The following is a 15,580-nucleotide window of genomic DNA, read 5'->3' on the forward strand; positions in this document are numbered from 1 at the left end:
ATAAATAATTTCGTTCTCTGATGTCTATCACTACGGCAGAGTCACTTTCAAAATTCCATACAATCGTGGAATCTTTTAATTCCTATTAAATACTACAAAAACACTTACCTTCAATTTTTTTCAGGCATGCACAAAATTCTTCGATTCGTAAGCTACATTCTCCCTTTGACGACATCAACAGAGTCCTTCAGATCTATGGTCCAAAGGGGCTGGGGTATAGAAACACCGCAGGTCTACCTAGGGTTCATAGTCACCATCATTTGGATCCTACTACATTTGACCACGAGTATATTGCTATTGAAGTTCAAGAAAGGATAAGATAATATGGTACATTTATTTTGTACACAATACAATTTATTACATTGGGAATAATTGATATACATCTACATAAATTAAATATTGTTTGATTCAGTCTATAAAAATAAATATTCCTTCTAAGACCCCGCGTACAAAATTTTGCACAAAATAAAATACCTCTGTCAGTCACAGCTTTGTAATAATGTTTTAGTCATAACTGACCACTGTGCAATTTTTTGTACATATTCTTTAATATTTTTAGACTACATATTAATACAAAATAATGTTCTTAAAAGGCTTTGTAAGAAACATAAGAAAAAAATTCAATCAACTAACAATGTTAATAGAATTAAATATTATCTTGCCAATTAAAATATTTAAATGAATTTCAACTGAATGTAAATTGTATCGTGTACAAGGAACAATTAATTTAAGTAAATATCAGTCGTTACATGAGTGTTGTCTTTCAATTTTTTGTGTTATTTTTTTCTTAGTTTTCCAAAGATGTATATTGCAAGCCTTAATGGTATGGTTTCTTCTAAATTACACAAATAAGTTAGGTACACTTACTTCAAGATCGTCTAAAATAATGAATATTGCATAATTTACGCAAACAGTACATTATGGGTACTAAATAAATCAAATAAGCCTAATATTTCTCCTAGATTAGACCAGTTAAATACAAACAATTGAAAGCAAACCTCATTTATGAATATGTAAATTATTCAAGTGCCTTCCCGTCCTTTGTTACGAGGTATTAGAGTATTTAGTATTAGTCTAGTTCTGGTTTTATGTATTTAGTTCACCTATTTATAACATAGGTTACTTGGTTAAGGTTCTTTTCAATACAAATACGAAGAAAAATTGACGTTCGAATGCAAATATAAATAAAGTATCTGAAGACTGTAGAATTTAAGATCGGTAATACAAAATGTTTTTTTTGTATTTTGAACGTCGTTTTTAACTTATTGTAGTTATTAAAATTTGATCAATCACAATATTTAGTACCTTTCTTAATATTTGAGTAATGTAACATTATTTTAAAATTTGTCTAGACTCAAAATTGTTACATCATTAATGTGCCAATCAACCGCACTTTTCTTATAATTTTCAATGAATTTGTGGCTATGACTTTTATTGTATTTTCTTTTAATCTTTCAAAAATTATGAAAAATAAGTACAAATTATGAAAATAATGTTAAATTCTTTATTTTTATTTATTTTTGTATCGGGTTTTTACTTTCCTAATTTTATGAAAGTAACATCATAAATCATACTATCTATTTAAAATATGTACGTTTATTTATTTCTTAACAAATAGACTTGAACTTTGCTCATATTTTAGTTTTAATATTGAAAATAACATTGTGATAGTACGATTAAGGTTCTAATAAAAGAACGTAGTCAAACATATTGTTTTATTTTACAAACTCTCAACGTTTTATTATACAAAATATCTTTTAAAAAAAATTAAACAAAAAAGATTTTTTTTATTTAAAAAAATGTTTTTTTACTTACTAAACTCCCATTTCACGGTCGTCCTAGCGTACAAGAATAAACCGAGGCATACGAGTCTGTCAGACGTAGTTTGCAGGTCGCCGCGTTGTTATGGTATTGTTGCTCAGCTACCCTGGCATGGGGGTTTACTGCCACCTTGACAAAAAAAAAAAACAAATTTTATCAGTTAGTAAACAGCTGAATGATTTTTTGACAAGACCACACACAATACTTGACGTCAAGGACATTAAGGTAACAGCGGAAAGTATAAATCTATTTTTATGAAGATACAATCAAAAACTCTCTTTTTAAAAATATATTTTTGATTTTAAAAAGTTACTTTCACTTATAAGTAGGTAATGGGTAGATACAAGTAGGCAATAAAATTTTGCTTTTCCACGGTTTTTTTTTAATAATATGTGGTCCTACTGTAATAATGAGTCACATACTGGTAAACATACTTTATTGAAGTTTTGCAAATTATCTAAATTTTTGACAACTATGTAATCTTTTAAGGGTGGATTCGACCAAACAAGAGAAAAATTTTAATCTCAGAATAAATCGTCTGTTTTGACATAATATTTCCCATACTGAAACTGTCAATGTGCCAGTTATACCAGGAGTTGTTCTCGGATAAAAGTTTGGTCGAATCGGGCTTTAAGTAAGTCATATTATGTATAGTACAGTGGATTAGAGCCCCCAAATACCACAACAGTCTTGTTTTTGTTTACATCGGATAGTTATTGGAAACGTACCTTCTAATTATTCTCACAAAGTTACTGTTAATCGGGACACGAACTATGTCAAGGCGAGCGATTTGGGGCGGAATGAAAACATGGGACCGTAACTTTGGATTTAGGCTTTAATCGGACAAGTAAGCTAAAGTTTGATGTGTTTTAGACCTTAACACAGTGAGATAAAGTTCAGATGAATGTGGTGCTTTATTGTCTGCTTGAGGGTTAAAGGATGAAGCGTTTGGTTCCTGACTGAATTAATTCTTATTTATGAATGAAAACGAAAGCTAGGAAAGTGTATTTGGTTTGTCATTTTCACAAACTAAAAAGATTTAGGAAAACTAATGAAAAAGCCATTTTCAGTGTTATTGGAAAAAAATACATACAAGAGTTCTGATGTTTATGTGCGTACTTAGTAATGTAAATTTATAGATAATTCAAGAAACAAGGGTTAAAACATTGTATTTTCATTCAAATACTACCTACAACAGTTTGTAAAAAAACTTTATATCTTTACGATTCTTTCTGTATAGCTACTATAAAAAGTTGTTTTTAGAAATGTAACCTTCATAAGAATGCCTAACTTATAACGATTTGAAGTAGGTATCTTCAATTTGCAGTTATCGTTTTGTGTGTACCTTTATGTAAACAGTAATATAATAGCTATAGGTAACTAGCTTTTCGCCCTCGGCTATGTTCGCGTGGAATTTTGTCTGTCACAGAAAAACTTTGCGCGCGTTCCTGTTTCAAAAACTGGGATAAAAACTATCCCATCAAAAACAATACTTGTCAAAAAAACCAAGTCTCGCAACTCAGTTGTTCTACGGTAAAAAGTTGTGAGATCCATGTAATACCAAGTCCAGGCCAGGAAATCTTTAACGTTTTACATAAATTATTGACTTGGCCATCGCACTAAATAATTTAATTTACACGTGTTTTCATGCGATGGCCAAGTCAATATATTTATGTAAAACGTTAAAGATTTCCTGGCCTGGACTTGGTATTACATGGATCTCACAACTTTTTACCGTAGAACAACTGAGTTGCGAGACTTGGTTTTTTTGACAAGTATTGTTTTTGATGGGATCTCATTTCTTTTTGTATTTTGTAGACAGCAGTTATGTATCTAGAAAACTGGACCGAAATTGAAAAATTTTACTCGACTTGGCGGTTGCACTACCGTGCCCCCAAATATTTTAGTTTTTCCTTGATTCATACACCAAACACTACTTATATTCCAAATTTGAAGCTTCTAGGTCTGCTAGAAGTGCCTTAGAATTTTGATGATCGGTGAGTCAGTCAGTGAGTCAGTGAGTCAGTGAGTGACAAAATTAAGTAACTTTGACCCGTTATAATTCTTAAACTACTGGTTCAAATTGAATGAAATTTTAAATATACCGTGTCTTTACAATGCCTGCATAGCTAATGAAAATTCAGCCTTCTAGTTTTATCCACAACGAAGTTACAGGCGGTCGAAAATGGCCTGAATTGCTTCGAGAAAAGGATGGTACGGCCGTGCCGCTTTTTTGCTCGACTTGGTGGGGGCACTGCCGTGCCCCCAGATCCTTTGTCCTTTCCCGGGACTCAAACTATCTCTATGCCAAATATCATCAAAATCCGTTCAATGGTTTAGGCGTGAAAGTAAGAGAGACAGACAGAGTTACTTTCGCATTTTATAATATTAGTATAGATAGTATAGATAGGAGAATATAGCCCCACCCTATATTCTCCTATCTATCCTTTAAAAACGCTTATGTAATGATAGACTAGCTTTTGCCCCGCGGCTTCACCCTCGTTTTTAGAAATACTATGGTGCGCATGTCACTAAAAACAGAAATAACAACTAACCTATGTATTTACCTGGGTCACTAACCTATGTATTTACCTGGGTCTAGACTGGGTCTTAATACATATTAGTATGTAAGGTAAGTAGGTATAGATAGATATACAACATAGAAACAGCTGTGTTTTGTTGATACTTAAATTTTTCCGAATACAATATTCATCCATCCAAGCCTAACATGACAGAATTTCTTAAGTAATGTGAAAAAAACATTTTTGTCAACGGCAGAATTGTCTCTTCAACAAAGCCTTTTGGATAAATTGACAGGATTATACTGTATTATTTTTTCCAAAACATACTTGTAAATGAAAGAGATATTGAAAGTGAAAGGAAGGTAAAAACATTTACAATAACGACTTGATAAAAGCTAGTAGTAACTTTAAACTTTTAATAAATAAAGCCAACCCATGCTAAGGTGTACCGACGACCTCATAAAGGTAACAGGAAGGTGCTGGTCGCTGGATGCATATCAACTGATTATCTTGGAAATTATTGGGGGAGGCCTATGTTCAGCAAAGGACGTCCTATGTCACATGAAATAATGATGATGATGATGATGATGATGATGATGATGATGAACCCTTGCCTTTATAAAACTTGTGGTTTATTTAAGGCACTTACCTTAAAAGTGTAGTCGCCAGGCACCACGTCTGTCACATCCACCCACTGGCAGTCGATGGTGTACTGATACACGTCTGAGCAGTTCACTGATACACCTGAAACAAACAAAAAAACAGTATTAAACCTGGAGATATTTATAATAAGTACATGTATTTTTCAAAGTATAAAAAAGCACATTCTTATTGTTGAATGCCATTAAAAATCTTAATGAAAAAAAGAATAAAAGCATAGGACCAGTCATTGTGGAAATTCGAGGAGAAATCTTAATACAGCAGTAGAATGGGAAGCATTAGGTTAAAACGAACGAAATAAAATATTAATGGCGCGTGAATGTAATTCTACTAATCATCAATTAAACTAATCATCATTTCAGCCATAGGACATCCACTGCTGAACAAGTCAACATAGGCCTCCTCCATTGATTTCCTGACCGGTTGGTAGCGGCTTGCATCCAGCGCTGTCCTGCTTTATGATGTCGTCGGTCAATCTCGTAGGTGGCATCCCACACTGCGTTATCCTTGTAAAGTCATAAAGAATACAATACATTTTGCAAGGAGACTACTATATTAATTTGTGGTCTTGAGGTATTTTTGTGCTCTTCAATCAAAGACTAACCTTGATCCCCATAGTTCTTGCAAGAGTACTTCTTCTCGACCCCAGGCATGCAGGTGTTGTCCTCCAAGCAGAAGGACGCCTTGTGACCCTCCGCCACTCGGTGGCCGGTGCTATTGAGCACGTCGAATGTCGCGAACACTTCCATGCTGTGGTAGTGCCTAGCAAGTAAACATTTGGTGGTAAAAAGGAGATGGTACTGTTCTGAACTGAGTTGACAATCGTTTAAGGGCGAATGTATTTGCGCTCGCTAGTTGTTGAGTGATAGGCAGAACTCTATAGGTACATCATTCTGGTGAGTGTAAATGTTCCCCTACAGTGGTCACTAGTGTCAAGTAGTGGCAATTGTAGTGGTACGACCGACATGTACCCTAAAGCAGCGGCCAAGGCCATTCCAAATTTTTTATTGTTTTGGACCTTAGGACAAGGGTGAAAGGTTAAATGTATGGTAGTAACGATATTTCTATTGCCTTGGTAAGGTCTACGTAAAGGCGGGCCTCTGATTATGAAGTGCATCATCTTTGTGCTTCATAAATTACAGCTGGACTTGGAAATACTCGATTTATATTACCAGGTATTCCTTATACATACATGTGACAAAGATGCCACTGCCACAGATGCTTGGGCAGGTACGGCCTGAAGTCGTCATTCCCAATGTTCAGAGATGAAGCCGTGAAGCGCAGGAGTCGACGCGTCTCGAATTGCCAGTCTGGATTCCTCTCCTTGATCTGTCAACACAAAGTCAAACGATTCGGTAACGTCAAGTGACAAAAATAGGACTGGCACGAGAAGGTGTTTTTGTAACGTCAAATGTTAATTTTTTTTTATGTGACTGGAGGCAAACTAGCAGACGGATGACCTGATGGTAAGTGATTACTGTCGCCCATAGACACCTGCAGACCCAGGGGCGTTACAGGTGCGTTGCCGGCCTTTGAGGTGAAGATACGCTCTCCTCTTGAAAGCTTGTGGTCGTATCCGTCCGGAAACACCGCAGACGACAAAACGTTTAAAAAAAATGTCAGTGAGACTTCAGATATAATATACTCTGTCACATTATAGTCAATGCCACCCCTCCCTTTCCGCTCTCATACCTCAGGCACTGACTTGATGAAGCGCGAGATCTAGTGGTTTACACAATTAAAACAAAGTTAATATTATTGTCGCTTTTATGAGTCATGATTAACGATAGCACATAAAGAGCTAAATTAGCTAGTTATTTTAATTGAAATATTATGTAGCGAGTGTCAAAAATAAGGTGTAAGTTTTACACATTTTATATTTAAAGACCTTACCTCATAAGCAGATTTACTCAAGCAGTTCTCTTCCATCGCGCATTGGAGCTGGTACATCGACACGTCCTGCAGATGGGACGTTCTTTCTATAGCTGTTGTGTCCAGGGCCAGGTCGGCTAGCACGTGGGTGCATACCACTGCTGCCACGTAACCTGGTGGTAAGTGGATGAAACGTCATTTTATAATCATTAAGGCTGGGTTGCACCATCTTACTTTGACTTTACAAACGTCAAAAATCTGTCAAACTCCATACAAAAAACACCGGTTATCGATAATTTTACGGTCAAAGTTAGGTTGTGCAACTCAGCCTAAGTAACGTCATTTAGGAAGCATCTCCATGGACTTGCTTGGTATGATAGTGACGACACAGACACGGCGAGAAAAATCACATGTGCGCGAGCCCTATGACCTAGCCCTATGCCCGAATGTCCAACCAGGACAATAACTCGCGGCTCCGTTTCTTTGGGCTCTGGTGGAAACCGTCGGGTTTTAGTGGGGAGGCCCCGCCTTTAGGGGGGGGGCGGGGAGAGTCCCACATAACCCACTGGCCGTCCCCATAGACCAGTGGGTATGCGCACGGCTATCACCTACAACTACATCAGCGGTGTCCTAACGTGTCGACATTGTTCGCGCACGTTTACCAACAAGATTGGCTACTGTAGCCATGTGAGGGCACATGATAGGGCAGCAGGATATATATATATATATATACAAGCCATACCCAAGCCGCTTTCGGCTAACGGTAACTGCGACAAAATTCCTTTAGTCCGCAATAAGAGGGCTACGCTGGGCTGCCCTATCATGTGCCCTCACATGGCTACAGTATATATATATATATATACTCCCAAGCCGCTTTTATATATATATAAATAATAAATGAACCTATTCATAAAATACGAGTAACTTATAAAACTTAATTCGGAAAAACATTCAAAACACAATCAAATAGAAAACTAATTTACGAAGTTACTTAAAACAACATTGCTTTTCATTGACCTCATTGTACCCAATTCTTTTTACGGGTTTACTTAAATCTACCATCGGTTTTAGATGAAGATTTATGCATTTCTTATTCCAATTCTATTCTTGAAAGGTAGAGTTCAGACTTTGTCGGTCGATAGTTTGATCGTCTTCCACTATGTCAGTCAGTGTGAGTGCCCAACACTTCTCCGCTCTGCTCCGCTCCGCTCTGCTTTGATGAAAAACAGGCCTTACATTAAGTACTTAAACTCAGCCTAAGTGCTGCTTAGCTACTTACTTAAGTACAGCTTCTATCATCCGTTGCAGGTTCTATCTCTGTTTCTGAAGAGTTTTGTGTTATTATGATAATGGAACATTCAGAGCAAACAACGTTCGCGGCAGCTAAATGTAGCCGGTGGCGCCATCTACTTTGAATTTGTAGTGGGATAGTATGCTATTTGTAGGTGTTTGGCCAATCCATTACTGATATTATTAATGCAGAAATAAACCTTGTAAAGTATTAAGCTTTTCTTTAAAAATATATTTATAGAGGGAGTAAATCTATCTCACTCGTCACTATAAGCTTTTTTAGGTGTTTTTCATAAAAATATGGAAAGCTTTTGGTATAGAGGAAGGTTGAACTTTGGTGAAGGGCACAAAGTAAATTTTGTTGCAAAAATCAAACTTGAAAAAAGAAAATTTTGTAAGAAGCCACTATTTTTTAAAATGGAATATAATGAATCATAATTAAACTTTTGTTAATAAGACTTAGGCTGAGTTGCACCGTAATTTGACCGTAACTTTAACGACAACCGGCGTTTTTTGTATGTAGTTTGACAGTTTTTTGACGTTTGTGAAAGTTAAAGTTAGATGGTGCAACCCAGCCCTAAAGCGTTTTCTGTTACAGGCCGATATTCAAGGAAAAACCGCGGACATATGTTAGTAAAATACAATTTTTAGATTATAATAAGTAAGTTTATCATTCGAAATTCCGTAAGTAAAAATAAATCCTATATTAAATTCTCGTGTTATGAGGAAAACTAGCAAACAACCATTAGGCGTAAGCGTATTTAGGCCTATTGACAAATAGGCACAGACAGCACACGAGACATTTCTTGTTGCAAAATCGCTTTTGTTACAACTGTATAAGATTCAGCGTTTAGCTTTTAGCTAGATCTATTACTTCTATACTAATATTATAAATGCGAAAGTAACTCTGTCTGTCTGTCAGTCTGTCTCTCTTTCACGCCTAAACCACTGAACCGATTTTGATGAAATTTGGCAGGGACATAGTTTGAGTCCCGGGAAAGGACATAAGATAGTTTTTATCCCGGTTTTTGAAACAGGGACGCGCGCGATAAAGTTTTTCTGTGACAGACAAAATTCCACGCGGGCGAAGCCGCGGGCGGAAAGCTAGTAAATAATATGTCTTACAAGACAACAATTTAGGTACTATTAAATACAGGGTACATATTTGTAATTGAATGTTGGCGAGATTTAGTACATGTTTGTTTTAGAGATCTCTTGAACAACATACAAATAACTCTCCAGAAATTAAATAGATGTAATTTTCCCCAAATTAAAACAAGAAATTCAAGACTTATTCTCTCAAAAGGGTATTAAGATAGTTGTAAAGTTTTAAGACTGTCTGGACTCTAATCTGCTAAGAGGTTAACAAGGATTTGCTCAGATACTTAGNATTCTTCTCCGCTCCGTAAAATCCTTTCTTAGCGGATGCCTACGTCATAACATCTACCTGCACGCTAAATTTCATTTGGGCTGTGCGTTGATAGACCACTATGTCAGTCAGTGTGAGTGCCCAACACTTCTCCGCTCTGCTCCGCTCCGCTCTGCTTTGATGAAAAACAGGCCTTACATTAAGTACTTAAACTCAGCCTAAGTGCTGCTTAGCTACTTACTTAAGTACAGCTTCTATCATCCGTTGCAGGTTCTATCTCTGTTTCTGAAGAGCTTTGTGTTATTATGTTAATGGAACATTCAGAGCAAACAACATTCGCGGCAGCTAAATATAGCCGTGGCGCCATCTACTTTGAATTTGTAGTGGAATATGCTATTTGTAGGTGTTTGGCCAATCCATTACTGATATTATTAATGCAGAAATAAACCTTGTAAAGTATTAAGCTTTTCTTTAAAAATATATTTATAGAGGGAGTAAATCTATCTCACTCGTCACTATAAGCTTTTTTAGGTGTTTTTCATAAAAATATGGAAAGCTTTTGGTATAGAGGAAGGTTGAACTTTGGTGAAGGGCACAAAGTAAATTTTGTTGCAAAAATCAAACTTGAAAAAAGAAAATTTTGTAAGAAGCCACTATTTTTTAAAATGGAATATAATGAATCATAATTAAACTTTTGTTAATAAGACTTAGGCTGAGTTGCACCACATATATTTCACCGTAACTAACGATAACCGGCGTTTTTTGTATGTAGTTTGACAGTTTTTTTATGTTTGTGAAAGTTAAAGTTAAATGGTGCAACCCAGCCTTAAAGCGTTTTCTGTTAGGCCGAAATTCAAGGAAAAACCGCGGACAGATGTTAGTAAAAAAAAAAGATAATTTTAGATTATAATACTTAGGTACAGTTTATCGTTCGAAATTCCATAAGTAAAAATAAATCCTATATTAAATTCTCGTGTTATGAGGAAAACTAGCAAACAACGTAGGCGTAAGCGTATTTAGGCCTATTGACAAATAGGCACAGACAGCACACGAGACCTTTCTTGTTGGCAAAATCGCTTTTATAACAACTGTATAAGATTCAGCGTCTATCTAGATCTATACTAATAGTATAAATGCGAAAGTAACTCTGTCTGTCTGTCTCTCTTTCACGTCTAAACCACTGAACCGATTTTGATGAAATTTGGCAGGGACATTAGTTTGAGTCCCGTGAAAGGACATAGGATAGTTTTTATCCCGGTTTTTGAAACAGGGACGCGCGCGATAAAGTTTTTCTGTGACAGACAAAATTCCACGCGGGCGAAGCCGCGGGCGGAAAGCTAGTAAATAATATGTCTTACAAGACAACAATTTAGGTACTATTAAATACAGGGTACATATGTATTTGTAATTGAATGTTGGCGAGATTTAGTACATGTTTGTTTTTGAGATGTCTCTTGAACAACATACAAATAACTCACCAGAAATTAAATAGATGTAATTTTCCCCAAATTAAAACAAGAAATTCAAGACTTATTCTCTCAAAAGGGTATTAAGATAGTTGTAAAGTTTTAAGACTGTCTGGACTCTAATCTGCTAAGAGGTTAACTAGGATTTGCTCAGATACTTAGTTAGATAATTGTTTAGATTTTCAGTCTGAAATGTGTCTCTGTGCGTTGTTAGAAGATAACGTATTATACAGGAATTGTATGGGTGGATTGAAGTCCATAAAGTTGATGGAATGCTTTAAACGAAACCAACATACTGGAGTAGCTACGTTGCAAACAAACTTAATTCTTCTATACTTTGTTACAATGTAACATTTTAATTATCAAGCTGTATATAAAGCCAATCGAAGTTTGTTGACAGTTGAACAAAATTAGTATTCTCGTGATTGGTATTTATTATGTAGTCGAATTCTACATTTTCAACCGTGGTGTAACCATGAGAGAAAACCTCACATCTCATTTACACATTAATATGCATTTCAGTCAATATTACAGTTCTGGATCTTCCTCCTGAAAAAATACTTCTTTTACGCTTAAGAGGTTTTCAGTCTAAGGCGTAGATGGATTTGGTAAACATTTCCGACGCTGACTAGATTGGTTAAGAAGGTTTGTGATATCATGTTTTTCATCCTATTTCATCATTCCCTCCATGCCGTTTATGATAGTGGTAATGCTGATCCCATCTTTTTCGTAGTAATAATAAATCTGTAGAGAGGTCAATTCTGTACATGAAATATATTTTCAAAATAACTATCAGGGGTGATATTAGTGATCGATACTGATGCCAAAATGCAATCAGTAAAATGTTTGTCTGTCTGTCTGTATGTTCCTTATAGAAACAAAAACTACTCGACGGATTTTAACGAAACTTGGTACAATTATTCTTCATACTCCTGGGCAGGCTATAGTATACTTAGGAGTATGGTAGTAAAATCTAAACCGCTTAAGTTAGACGCTTGAAACTTGGCATGCAGGTACCTTAGTAAACTTAAACCTTAGTTACAACAGGATATTGTAAAATTCCCACGGGAACGGAAGTTAGCGGGAAAAAACATTTGTATGAAAAAATCTAAACCGCGTAAGATAGATGAAGGGGGTAAAACGGGATCCACGCGTACGAAGTCGCGGGCGGCCGCTAGTTGCTAATAATTTCCTAAGTTTCCTCGTATTATGCCATCATTATTTAATTATCAATTAACAGACTCTTACCAACTTCGCCAGGGCACACCACGTCTCCATACTCCCTATGACTGCACATGAAGAGATTGCTTTCGTTTCCTTCACACTTCACTCCACTGAGGACTATCCTGGAGTCTCCGTAGAAGTCAGTCTGGAGGGCCTGCTGGGCATACCCTGGAACATAATAGAATACTGTAGGAATGTACACACTGAATGCATGTAAAAGTAAGGATTTGAATGAAGTGGAATGGAATGAAGTAGAATGGAATGGAATGAAGAAGAATTTGTTATTGAAAACCTTGTGGAACATTGTGGAAAACCTTGGGGGAGGACTTAGGCCAGCAGTGGACGTCATTTGGCTGAAACGAACGAACTTACGAAGAAAAATAGAATGGAATAAAGTAGAATGGAATATAATGAAGTAGAATGGAATGGAATGAAATGGAATACTTGCCTAGGGCTAAATGACGACAAACGGCGGAGGCTTCGTAGACAGTCCAGCCGTCAGGGCAAATGCTGCCCCAGGATCCGTTGTGGTATATCTGGAAGTGTAAAAACATTTTTTTAAGTAAGTAAGATATGTTTTGGATAATAACGGTGGCATAGTGGGCGGGCGCTAATTAGGCCACTTATAGAAGCTGGTGAAGACAGGTCAAAATAGCAACATGACAAGTCAAAGAGAGGTTAAAATGGCGCGTATTACTCGTAGGAGAGACCTAGCTATGTCCAGCAACTCATTGCTATTGGCTGATGATGAAAATTATGGGCTCACGTTTTAATGAAATCGTTGTATTGGTGTCTTAAACGATATTGGCGACAGGAGAGACTTTCGAAATGTGTAATAAAAATATTCTCCAAAAGAATAATGTACTCACTTCCACTCTCCCTTCGTTGTTACTCCGACCACCGCTAAGTCTCAAACTGGCAGACTTCAGATCCAAGGCTTCCAGAATCTTCTTATCGCTACTCTTTGGAGATTCCGTAGATACTCCACTATCCTTGTCAAAGCATATCACTCCAGCTGCTTCACTGGGCTCACAATCTGATGATCCCCAACCGGAGAATATGCAGTGGGATAGTGATTTCTCTTCGCCTTCACAGACTACGTCATCCATCCAGAATCTTCCTGTAAAACATAAAATTTTTATACAAGGACAGCGCAGTCTGATAACAAACAATGAAAACCATAGTAAAAGCGAGATTGCCTTTAATTTTTTGAAACTCGTGATATTTAAAACGTTGCCATTACCCGTTTGGTTGCAAAAGCTTCTTAACTTCCTGAAAATTACAAATACATTTACGGGACAAAAAGCGATCTTCAAGCTACCCCAATCCACCTGAGCAACATGGGGAGTGCATGCCAAATCCTCTATTTGTCCCTTGTAAATTAGAAAGGGTCGTGATACTGCAGTGGAAACTAAATGACTTGATGATTTGAAACTATTTATGCAGTAAAAAATCAAACATACTGGTAGCTTCCCCATACTGCGCTCCATACGTGGCCACACCAGTTCTGTTGAAGATCCTGCACACGACCCTGGCAGCAGCATCGTCCCAGGAATCATCGCAGACGGCCCCCCAGCGTCCCGCGTGGTAAATGTACACGTTCCCTATAAAGGAGTTATGAGATTATATTTTCTTTTATATAAGTATCCTGTAGTACATAATAAGTACGTGTAGGTAGGTACACTGCACCATCTAGTCCCAGTCTAGGTACCTACTCTGGGTACCAGACAACGGATAGGTACTTATAAACATGTTTGAATATTTTAATACCTACGTTTAGGTACTTAAATCCATTAAATACCTTCATGTTAAACATAGGAAACACGCAAAAGGTCTATGCAATTAATGATAAACAATATTACAATAAATACCCGATTTAATTGATAAGCAGACCTATTTTAGTACATTTTAACGACCTACAAAAATTATTATTCGAAACTCAAGTTCTGTATAAATGTTTGCTTTTTCTGGAGCGTGCATTGCTTTCAAGCAGCTGGTAAACATTTTTATATTTTTAATTTCCATACGCTGTCATAAGAGTTAATTTAATATTGCCCACTAGTTTAAAAAAGCTGTATCATCATAATGATATAAATGATATTATGTAGTCGTGACCTACTTTGTTTTCCTTCTTCTTTATTATATTGACCTCGACATACTGCAGTAAGATTTTGCGATAAAAAATTAGTGCATAGGATCATTATTACAAAAAGCAAGAATCTGAATGTTTTATGTCTTAATTTAGTTCCCTTATGTTGAAACTTTTATCTCATGACAAAATATACCTTCAGACTATTTTCTAAACAGAACTATTAGTAGTTAAATTAATAAAACTAATATTGTATATCAATCGAGGAAAAACATGTTTTCAAGTAAAAATTGTGAGTGTTCAATAAATACGTGGCTAAATAAAGCATCAAACTTACGAAGAAGTATAAAACCTTACCTTCGAATTCGTTAGGGCCGCTCAACCTTATTTTCCCTTCCAAATACTTTCGTTTGTTCAACAAGTTTTGAACAAAAACAGCCCTTAGTGTCCTCTCACTCTCATCTAAGTCTTTACTCAATACACCGACAGTCTTCACTATCAAGAACAAAAGCGCTAATGAATTCCACAACATTTTGTTAGTCTGGGTACAGTTTTTGAATCAGCGTGACATTATAATTACAGGCCCAAAATACGTCCTTGCGAGACTCCCGCTATAATTTCACTTGGCCTTAATTTGTGCTTTGTAATTAGGAAAATTCACTTCTCAGTATTACAGGCACTAACTATTGTTATTATTTGTTCAAGTACACAAGATGTGAAGCTATGTGATTTGCTATATCAACACAATCAAAAGCCTTAGCCGTAACCGTACTAGGAGTCACTTTGAAGCTTCTTAGCCAACTGTGATTGCGGTCTGTGATTGGTACAATTAGTTTGTATGATTCTAGTCAATGTCAAGAGGAGCATTGATGAGTAACCCACATGGTTTCAATGAAGATTCATAGTATTTATTATTAAGGGAGCAGATATCGATCTTGGCTTCTTGGAAATGACTTTGAACGTCAACTATGTCTTGGATTATTTCTAATTCTTTTCAAATGTAAAGTGGGGTTTTCGAATTAATGAATGTTTATTTTTTACGAAATTTCAGAAAAGTATTTAAACAGATTTTTTTTTTATCCACAACGAGGAAGCTCTTGGCCTGTATCTCACCTGATGGTAAGTGACGATCAGGCCGAAGGTGGAAGCGAGCTTCACCCGGAATCCTCAACCACGGAGGAACTGGCTATCTTACCTCTAACTGCCGGAACACAACAATGATGTTAACATTGTTGTTATGGCGACAGACTTAGGTAAGATGGTGGTA

General features: G+C 36.4%; 2 protein-coding genes across 8 annotated transcripts in view; one reads left to right on the forward strand and one right to left on the reverse strand.

The window, feature by feature from the left end:
• The window catches only part of osy (ABC transporter oskyddad), a 140,407-nt gene extending 139,237 nt beyond the window's left edge, over window positions 1–1,170 (forward strand). For all 7 annotated transcript variants that reach the window (XM_028302226.1, XM_028302249.1, XM_028302242.1 and 4 more), the window contains one exon: window positions 125–1,170. In XM_028302226.1, coding sequence (XP_028158027.1) covers window positions 125–318 — 194 coding nt within the window. In that variant the 3' untranslated portion in view covers window positions 319–1,170. The remainder of the gene's footprint in view (window positions 1–124) is intronic.
• Window positions 847–15,218, reverse strand: Loxl2 (Lysyl oxidase-like 2). Its single transcript, XM_028302279.1, has 10 exons — window positions 14,671–15,218; window positions 13,688–13,828; window positions 13,094–13,344; window positions 12,673–12,760; window positions 12,249–12,392; window positions 6,897–7,048; window positions 6,196–6,332; window positions 5,608–5,765; window positions 4,993–5,087; window positions 847–1,950 (listed from the first exon to the last, which is right to left on the reverse strand). The coding sequence occupies exons 1-10, from the start codon at window positions 14,843–14,845 to the stop codon at window positions 1,828–1,830; spliced, it is 1,464 nt and encodes a 487-aa protein (XP_028158080.1). The 5' UTR covers window positions 14,846–15,218; the 3' UTR covers window positions 847–1,827.
• Window positions 15,219–15,580: the final 362 nt, after the last annotated feature.

The sequence above is a fragment of the Ostrinia furnacalis genome, unplaced genomic scaffold (assembly GCF_004193835.3).
Source record: "Ostrinia furnacalis isolate ACB-3 unplaced genomic scaffold, ASM419383v2 OfSCF0078, whole genome shotgun sequence".
Lineage (NCBI taxonomy): Eukaryota > Metazoa > Arthropoda > Insecta > Lepidoptera > Crambidae > Ostrinia > Ostrinia furnacalis.

What these genes read in the sequence shown, in the direction of transcription:
- Loxl2 (XM_028302279.1), bottom strand. Translation starts at nt 14,845, where the DNA reads ATGTTGTGGAATTCATTAGCGCTTTTGTTCTTGATAGTGAAGACTGTC. An exon ending in ACAACGAAGGGAGAGTGGAA is followed by an intron (nt 12,761 to 13,093) that starts GTGAGTACATTA and finishes TTACACTTCCAG; the next exon opens with ATATACCACAACGGATCCTG. An exon ending in CAGTGGCATCTTTGTCACAT is followed by an intron (nt 5,766 to 6,195) that starts GTATGTATAAGG and finishes TTTACTTGCTAG; the next exon opens with GCACTACCACAGCATGGAAG.